General features: G+C 37.4%; 1 protein-coding gene across 1 annotated transcript in view; it reads right to left on the bottom strand.

Annotated features, from left to right (window-relative positions):
• The window catches only part of LOC114471908 (immunoglobulin superfamily DCC subclass member 3), a 26,030-nt gene that overhangs the window by 11,994 nt on the left and 4,036 nt on the right, over window positions 1-10,000 (bottom strand). Inside the window, exons 2-6 of the mRNA XM_028460892.1 lie at window positions 2,896-3,201; window positions 1,732-1,876; window positions 1,371-1,501; window positions 1,116-1,253; window positions 879-1,037 (exon numbers count right to left, since the gene is read on the bottom strand). Of these exons, the coding sequence (XP_028316693.1) occupies window positions 879-1,037; window positions 1,116-1,253; window positions 1,371-1,501; window positions 1,732-1,876; window positions 2,896-3,201 (879 nt within the window). The remainder of the gene's footprint in view (window positions 1-878; window positions 1,038-1,115; window positions 1,254-1,370; window positions 1,502-1,731; window positions 1,877-2,895; window positions 3,202-10,000) is intronic.

Here is a 10,000-nt window from a genome sequence, read left to right as displayed (position 1 = left end):
TTAGCTGTTAGCTGTTAGCATGAACTATATAAAAAAGGTTGAAACACTGCTATTTAAAAATAATTAGAAATCCATGTTTTGAGTGAATTCCAATTCATTTTGGTTTTTATTTTATCTTTGGTTTTTGATGTTATGTATTGTGTTATCTGTTTAAAAAAATAAATAATTTACCATTAAAAACACATATATAAATGTGTACTATTAAAATATTTAACAAACGTCGTATGGTCGGTTTACATTTTAATATCACGTCCCAGCAGCTCTGTCGTAAGGATTGTGAGTGAAGGAAACGATCAGGCCTGCGAAAGGATTGGGCACTGACAGGTGGCCTTAACAATGTTAGCTATTAGCTGTTAGCATTAGCACTCTGATGAGCTAGCAGAGAGCACAGTACCTTGGACCACGAGGCGGCCTTAACAATGTTAGCTGTTAGCTGTTAGCATTAGCACTCTGATGAGCTAGCAGAGAGCACAGTACCTTGGACCACGAGGCGGCCTTAAGAATGTTAGCTGTTAGCATTAGCGCTCTGATGAGCTAGCAGAGAGCACAGTACCTTGGACCACGAGGCGGCATTAACAATGTTAGCTGTTAGCTGTTAGCATTAGCACTCTGATGAGCTAGCAGAGAGCACAGTACCTTGGACCACGAGGCGGCCTTAAGAATGTTAGCTGTTAGCATTAGCGCTCTGATGAGCTAGCAGAGAGCACAGTACCTTGGACCACGAGGTGGCCTTAACAATGGTAGCTATTAGCTGTTAGCATTAGCGCTCTGATGAGCTAGCAGAGAGCACAGTACCTTGGACCATGAGGCGGCCTTAACAATGTTAGCTATTAGCTGTTAGCATTAGCGCTCTAATGAGCTAGAAGAGAGCACAGTACCTTGGACCACGAGGCGTCCTAGGGCTGTGCGTCTCATTCTGGTTCCGGGCCGGTTGGCGGCGCACACGTACACACCTGAGTGCTGCAGGGACACGTCTGAGATCATCAGGTTCCCCGTACCTAGAACCTGGATCCCCTCCACACCGATAGAACGTCCATCTAGAGCAGACACATGGACATAGAGATAGATGAGCTAGAGAAGGATGTGTAGATCACTAACACCAGACATGGTCCAACCTAGTCTGCTCCAGGACACGATGGGTCGTGGGTTTCCTGTGGCGATGCACTCCAGGATGGCCGTCTGATGGACCGTCAGGGTCAGGTTCTGAGGTCCAGACAGAATGACGGGTTCTTTGTAGGACTTTGGAGCTCCACCTTATATAGAACATGTTCAATAGGACACATGGTTTAAATGTGTGAATGATATTATGATCTGTGGAAATGATCTAAAGATGACCCACAACCAGGAAGTACTTCCTGTTAGAACCTCACCTGTGACGTTCAGTGACGCCTCATGGCTGTAGCGCGTGTTAGCTATGTTAGCAGCTACGCAGCGGAACACTCCAGCATCCACCTGCCTCACACCTGTCACCTGGAGCACGCCCATCGGTAGGAGGGTGTACCTGGAGAACAGGGGGCGGAGCTACAGCCTCAGCATCAGTTCATAGAGAGCACTGTGTGTGTGTGTGTGTGTGTGTGTGTGTGTGTGTGTGTGAATGTATAGTGTGTATAGTGCCTATGTGTGTGTGCGTGCATGTGTGTGTGTATAGTTCGTATATATGTGTGTGTGTGTGTGTGTGTGTGTGTGTGTGTGTGTGTGTGTGTGTGTGTGTGTGTGTGTGTGTGTGTGTACCTGCTATCCTGTGTGTCCAGTAGAACCCTGTCTTTCTCCCAGCTGATCTGAGCCTCTGGTACACCATTGATCTGACACTGGAACCTAGCCACGCCCCCCTCATTCACATTCATAGACACTGGGTGTGTGTGGAACTTTGGTAGAGCTGCAGGAACAGATAGAGAACAGAACATGATTATATAGTGAAGAAGAAGAATCATCTTATCATAATTCAATGACATCACTGTAATATGTGATAATAACTGTAATGTAATAATGTTACTGAGTCTGCCCTGATTCACATCAGTAATAAGGTGGAGAAGGAGGAGGAGCTTCATTGGACCATCAGTAGTTCTTCAGTTTCATTTGGACTGGAGGTCACAGGTAGTGGAGTTTTTTGGTTTCTGTAGATTTAGTGTTTTGAACCTTTTTATATTTTAGAGGGTGTACAGTGGGTGGACGGCCCTGTGGGTGGACGGCCCTGTGGGTGGTCGGCCCTGTGGGTGGTCGGCCCTGTGGGTGGACGGCCCTGTGGGTGGACGGCCCTGTGGGTGGACGGCCCTGTGGGTGGTCGGCCCTGTGGGTGGACGGCCCAGTGGGTGGTCGGCCCTGTGGGTGGACGGCCCTGTGGGTGGACGGCCCTGTGGGTGGTCGGCCCAGTGGGTGGACGGCCCTGTGGGTGGTCGGCCCTGTGGGTGGTCGGCCCAGTGGGTGGACGGCCCTGTGTCCTCCCTACTTTTGTTTAGTTTGGCCAGAATCTCTAGTACCTTTTGATTCGTTATGTTACAACTTTTAATAACTTTGTGTAAATAAGTACTTAAACCATTCTTTCTTTTATGGCGTCATTTATGGCGTGGCCTCCCAAGCCTTTGATATGACATCATAGAAAAGGCAGAATAACAATAATAGAACAATAACTCTAACGTAATAATACAAAAGTGATGATAACTGTGTAATGTGAAACACTGTGCTGTCTCCTTACTCTCTGTGTAAAACCATGTGGTGCTAACATGGTGCTAAGTTGGTGCTAACATGGTGTGGTAAAGCAGAATGCCTTACATGCTAGGTGGACTCTGGCCCTACGGTTAACGTGGTGATAATGTGATGCTAATGTCATGCTAACGTGATGCTAACGTGATGCTAATGTGGTGCTAAGGTGGTGTTTGGTGAAGCAGGATGACCTACAGGCCAGGTAGACCCTGGCCCTGCGGCTGACCAGCAGACCAAAGCGGTTCTGAGCAGAACAGTCGTATTCTCCAATGTCTCCATCGCTGCCCTCTCTGCGTTTCTGAAAGTTCTGGATCAGGAGCGTTCCGTTCTGTAGGACACGGACCCGTGGGCTAACGGGCAGAGGGACACCGTTTCTACGCCATGTGACCATGATGGGTTCCTCGCCCTGAACCTGACAGTCCAGCATGAGGGCACGATCTCTCACAGCGATGACATCACTGGGCTGCTGCAGGAAGGACAGCTCAGAGCCCACACACACACCTGCAGACAAAGAGCACAGCATTGGAAACAGAAAGAATATGCCATGAGTCACTGTTTAAAGACTTTATGAGTCATGGTTTGAGTCACTGTGAAGGAAACCACTGCTCTAGAACCCATGATGAACTCAAATCTCTGCAGAGATAATAAAGTATCCAAGTACATTTACTAAAGTATTGAGTATTATTTTTGGTGCATATTTCTTACTTTCACTACATTTCAAAGTCAAATATTGTACTTCATTCCTATAGTTCCTATAGTTCCTATAGGTCCTATAGTTACTATAGTTCCTATAGTTCCTATAGTTGCTATAGTTCCTATAGTTCCTATAGGTCCTATAGTTACTATAGTTCCTATAGTTCCTATAGTTGCTATAGTTCCTATAGTTACTATAGTTCCTATAGTTCCTAAAGTTTCTATAGTTACTATAGTTCCTATAGTTCCTATAGTTACTATAGTTCCTATAGTTACTATAGTTACTATAGTTCCTATAGTTAATATAGTTCCTATAGTTACTATAGTTACTATAGTTCCTATAGTTAATATAGTTCCTATAGTTCCTATAGTTCCTATAGTTCCTATAGTTAATATAGTTCCTATAGTTACTATAGTTAATATAGTTACTATAGTTCCTATAGTTCCTATAGTTAATATAGTTCCTATAGTTACTATAGTTAATATAGTTCCTATAGTTACTATAGTTAATATAGTTCCTATAGTTACTATAGTTAATATAGTTCCTATAGTTACTATAGTTCCTATAGCTCCTATAGTTCCTATAGTTAATATAGTTCCTATAGTTAATATAGTTCCTATAGTTACTATAGTTAATATAGTTCCTATAGTTCCTATAGTTCCTATAGTTAATATAGTTCCTATAGTTACTATAGTTAATATAGTTCCTATAGTTCCTATAGTTCCTATAGTTAATATAGTTACTATAGTTCCTATAGTTACTATAGGTACTCTCAGTACTTTTCCTCTCCTGTTAGCTCAGGCGTGTTCTTTGTTCCAGTTCTGAGTCTAAAAAGTTTCTGTTGATCTTCAGATGAGTTGTTAAACTACTATTAAACCTTTAATACGTCAGGCTAATCAATGCACGAGCCAATCAGAGAGAGGTTCATTAGATAATCGATTTATCAGATATTGATCCTGAAAAGGATGAAGATCCTGAGCATCTATGGATGTATTTTAGAGCCACAATCAAGGTTTTTCAAATTAAAAGCAGTGATTTAAAGCAGTTCATATAAAGTATAATTTGTTTTTATAAAGAGAAACTATTACGTTTTTATTGTTTTTTAAAAATATACCTCATGATGCTCAAATGTTTTGGAAATATAACTTTATTTTTTATACATAATATGTTCATCAGGGTCACGTTATGGATGTTGTAAATGGTGAATAATGTAAAGGTATCAGTAGCTAGCTTAATGTTCCACGTTAGCTGTGCTGTATGATTAGCATTAGCAGCTAATGCTGTCATTAACATGAGGTTGAATGATGAAGGTGTTGTCGTGGTAACGGAGTGGAGTGGACACACCATCACACACTGAGCTACTACTCAATGCTTCCTGTTCTAATACCTCATGTCCTTCATTGGCTTTTTAAACATTCACATCAAAGTGTTGTTCTGGGGTTTCCATGGATACGGTTGATGCTAACGGAGCGGAAAGGAAAAGTGATGAAAATCATTAATAGAACCTGTGTTACAGTAAAACTAGAAAGCTATGATGTTTCTGCTTCATTAATAAACACTTAATATTTGTTAAAAAGTTAAAATCAGGCCTTAATGTGGCCCTAATGAAAATTAGGCCCATATATTAATACAGTTGTTGGTTAGAATATATTTGTGTCAAATGAAGCAGTTTTATTGATTAAATAAACTTTATTAGTGTAATATTGATCCTATTGATCAGCTCTTTGTTTATTCTTTGAATGAACGTGATTGGTTGGTTTGAATAAACTAAACCTAAATGTGGTCGTTAAACAAACATCACAGGTTTATTCACTTTTACTACAGTATCAAAATTATGTTGAAGATTTTTTCAAATGTTATTATAATTTTCTGCCTTATTTAGATGACTGTACAGAGACGTGGGGGAAACAATCAGAACTGTTCATAATGATGATTTTGGGGTTCACACACCCCAACTTATTTTTTAAATCTAAAATTCTGAAACTATTTGACTTGGTGGATCATAAAACAGCATAAAGATATTCAGGAAATGTATGGTTTGCAGAGTTTGTACAACAATGAAAAGTTTCTGTAAAATATTATAATCTGTGGAGTTAAACTGTGGAACAGACTGAGTTCTGAATTTAAAACAATTCTGTTTAAAAAGAAGCAAAAATAAATGATTTTTTAGATGTTTGTTGATGATAAATATTCATCACAAGTTGCTCGTTTGTTATTTAGAGTAAAAAGTTGTGAGATATGGTTCATATATTTGTAAAGAAGGACGTATGGTTAATGTAAAAATAACTATTAATGCATGTTTTCTGTGTGATATGTATTATATTGTATTGATTACAGGTTTTACATTCTTAGTAAATTGAGACAAAGTCTAACGTTTCAGTTCAGACGTATAGAAATATATTAAAATTAGATAAGTTTATACTTCTTCCTCTTTTTCACTCATGTAAACTAAGATGTGAGGATTTGAAGAATTTGAAGATGCAAGATATTGTTTAGTTGTTATTTCTTGATGTTATTACCATTATTTTTTAACTGTTTTTGAATTGTCATTTACATGATCCAAATAAATAAAGAAAGCAAACCAATCAAAGTAAGTAAATAAATGTATTTGTATAATTCTTCCCACAGACAATAGTCACAAAGTGCTTCACAGTAGTAAAATAAATAAAGTGAATAAGTATAAGAATATGTAATCAATAAATAGTATAAAGTATAACAAAACACAACGTTAGATTAGACTAGAATACTTAGTGAAACAAGTGCAAATAATTTCAATACTTCAGTATTTTTTGATGGAAATAATTCAGTATTTTCACTTAAGTTTGGACGGAGATGCTTTGACTTGTATTGGAGTATTTTACCTAAAAATATATATACTAAAGATAATTTACAGTATGTACTAAAGATAATATATGTACTAAAGATAATATATGTACTAAAGATAATATATGTACTAAAGATAATATACAGTATGTACTAAAGATAATATACAGTATGTACTAAAGATAATATACAGTATGTACTAAAGATAATATATGTACTAAAGATAATATACAGTATGTACTAAAGATAATATACAGTATGTACTAAAGATAATATACAGTATGTACTAAAGATAATATACAGTATGTACTAAAGATAATATATGTACTAAAGATAATATACAGTATGTACTAAAGATAATATACAGTATGTACTAAAGATAATATACAGTATGTACTAAAGATAATATATGTACTAAAGATTATACTTTTGACCATCTCTGGTTATTAGTTTGAAGGATATTGGGACGTAATCATAGATGTAAACATGGACGTAAACATGGACGTAAACATGGACGTAAACATAGATTTAAACATAGATGTAAACATGAAATTAAACATAGACATAAACATGTGTTTGCACTGATATAAATCATCCCACGCTGTGTGAGTGGCTCCATTAATCAGCTGATCTGAAAGCTGCTGAGGTGATATATATATTCTATATAATATATATTCTATATATTCACACAGGCAGCTGAAAAGCCACCAACAATAGACGAGCTCAGCTGAAGAACACTGACGGGGGTCACGGGGTCAACTTAGGAGCCTCCATTCATGATGACAATAGAGCTTCCATCACTTCTACACCATCATCAGAGCGCCATCTGCCCTAATCAGCATAGGCTCCGCCCCCTGCAGCATTTGACTCTTTCAGATCCATCTCAGAGGTGACTTTCCCATGACACCCTGTCCCCGCTCGTCCCTGACCTCCCTCACACTCCCACACTTCCCTGGTTCAGTGTCAATGTTTTAGAATGTAAATAACCTTGACCCCTCCCAGAGCCTGGCTGACCCCCCCCCCCCCCCCCCAGCTGGGAAGTCTGAATGATCCCTGGTACCGTGGACTTGAACCAGTCACTGGGAAGTGTGAGAAGGTCTAGGACCGACCCCCCAGTGCAGGACGAGCCCCCAGTGCAGGACGAGCCCCCAGTGCAGGACGAGCCCCCAGTGCAGGACCAGCAGATGACCTTGATGTTGGATGGAGGTTCTTTTCTCACTGTGGGATTAAAACACATCTTCTTCACCTCTAGAATGTTCTAGGCCCATTCTATAACCTGGATCAGAACACTTAGAGTAGAGGTTGATCTGATTGAAACTCAATCAGATCCATTAATGCTGATCCTGATCTTTTCTAATATCTACGGTTAATGAATAGAACTGATGACCTTCAGGAATTTAGGAGAATTTGGATAATTTATTTAAAATTTAGGACAGAATATTAGTTTAAAGATGATTACAAAATACAAAGTATTTATTTATTAATCTTTATGTTATTGTTATTGTCATGTTAAAAGTACACAATTAAAACGTGTATTGTTATGAACATATTTATGGAGTTAAACTGTTCTGTGCATCATCTTTTTTTCTAGTTACATTAATTATATTATTAGAACTTTATTTATCCTTCCTGTCATTTTGTTTGCTATTATAAATTTACATTTCTGTGTTGTGGGATGAATAATAGTTTTAAATGAATAAATGATGAATTATGTTGAGTAAGCAGTTATTATAATATATACTATTAAAGATGACCGCTCTGATCAACATATATACATATATATATGTATATATATATATATACATATATATATATATATATATATATATATATATATATATATATATGTATATATGTATATATACATATATATATATACATATATATATATATATATATATATATATATATATATATATATATATATATATATATGTATATATGTATATATGGGCCAAGCTTTCATTAGGGCCACATTTGGGAAAAATGTGATACTTTTTAACATATTATTTTCAATAAAAATATGAATCACTGAAATATTAAGTGTGTTTATTAATGAAGCAGAAACATCATAGCTTTCTAGTTTTACTGTAACACAGGTTCTATTAATGATTTTCATCACTTTTCCTTTCCGCTCCGTTAGCATCAACCGTATCCATGGAAACCCCAGAACAACACTTTGATGTGAATGTTTAAAAAGCCAATGAAGGACATGAGGTATTAGAACAGGAAGCATTGAGTAGTAGCTCAGTGTGTGATGGTGTGTCCACTCCACTCCGTTACCACGACAACACCTTCATCATTCAACCTCATGTTAATGACAGCATTAGCTGCTAATGCTAATCATACAGCACAGCTAACGTGGAACATTAAGCTAGCTACTGATACCTTTACATTATTCACCATTTACAACATCCATAACGTGACCCTGATGAATATTTTACATCACGTATCAAACTCAAATCTTTGTATAAATAACGACTAATTCAATTGTAAATTGTTGTTGAAAGAACTCCTTAAAGTATTCTACAACATTTCTTTAAATTGAATAAAAAATGAATAAATGACAGGATATTGAAGTATGTATGGAATGATCAGGACTGTAAACATCACAAATGTGTCCATAATGATATATATTCTGTTCTGTAGGATAGACATTAGACAACTGTTTCTGTTCCTCAGTGATGAATTTATCATATGTTTGTAAATATTTACAGTGTTGTATATCTCAGGTCTCCTCTTTGTTGGTATAGATCACACTGGTATTGATACTAATCAATATTTTGGATCTTAAACTGTAGATATGTGAGTTTCAAACCCAGCTGTTAAAGTATGACGTTACCTTTCCCATTGTTCATCAGAATAAACAGCTACTGTATGTGTGTGTGTGTGTGTGTGTGTACCCCTACACATCTAGTGCAATATTTACTCACACATACTGTCTCTGCATATAAAACCATGTGCAACATTATATCTAACATGGATTATGTTTATAAGTAGATTAGTGCTTACATGATTTATATGATATATGCTATAATCTGGCAATGTGCAACAAACTGAGGACCTGAGCTTTAGCATTAGCACTTTGGTTAGCGCTCCAGAACCGTGTATGTTGTAAACGTGTGTCTTTTATTATGGTATGTGTGTTATATATTCTTATTACTGATGTTTTTTTTTTTTTTTTATTATTTGTGTTTGACAAAAACCTGCTAATGTGACAGTGGATGGAAATTAGCCCCCATGCTACAATCCCATATATTTACATTTAAATGTCTATTAATACAAATTGTCCCAATTAAAAAAATGAATAAATGAATATATATATATATATATATATATATATATATATATATATATATATATATCAAACCTACAAAATGACAATAAAAAGCCACTAAATGACACATCTTCCTGTGTTAATGCTCTGATTGGTTGTTGTTCTAATGCTGACATGAATGTCAAGGTGAAGGTTCTATTCCCACTGATCAAATATGGGCCTCATTGATCCAAAGCATTGATCCAAAGGCAGCAGATGCTGAGTGGACCTGATGGTCCAGGGTCAGCTGACACCTCCTCCATCTACTGACAGACCTCCTAACGTCATTATAGTGAGTGTGAGCTTCATTAGGAACAACATCAATCATCTGCCTTTAGCAACCAGGACCAGGACCAGCACCAGGACCAGGACCAGCACCAGGACCAGGACCAGGACCAGGACCAGGACCAGGACCAGGACCAGGACCAGGACCAGGACCAGGACCAAAGAAACGTTCCTCCTCCCTG

Source organism: Gouania willdenowi, chromosome 11 (assembly GCF_900634775.1).
Source record: "Gouania willdenowi chromosome 11, fGouWil2.1, whole genome shotgun sequence".
NCBI classification, from domain to species: Eukaryota; Metazoa; Chordata; class Actinopteri; order Blenniiformes; family Gobiesocidae; genus Gouania; species Gouania willdenowi.
Note: the sequence above shows the minus strand (reverse complement) of the source record. Positions and strands in the feature narration are given on the sequence as shown.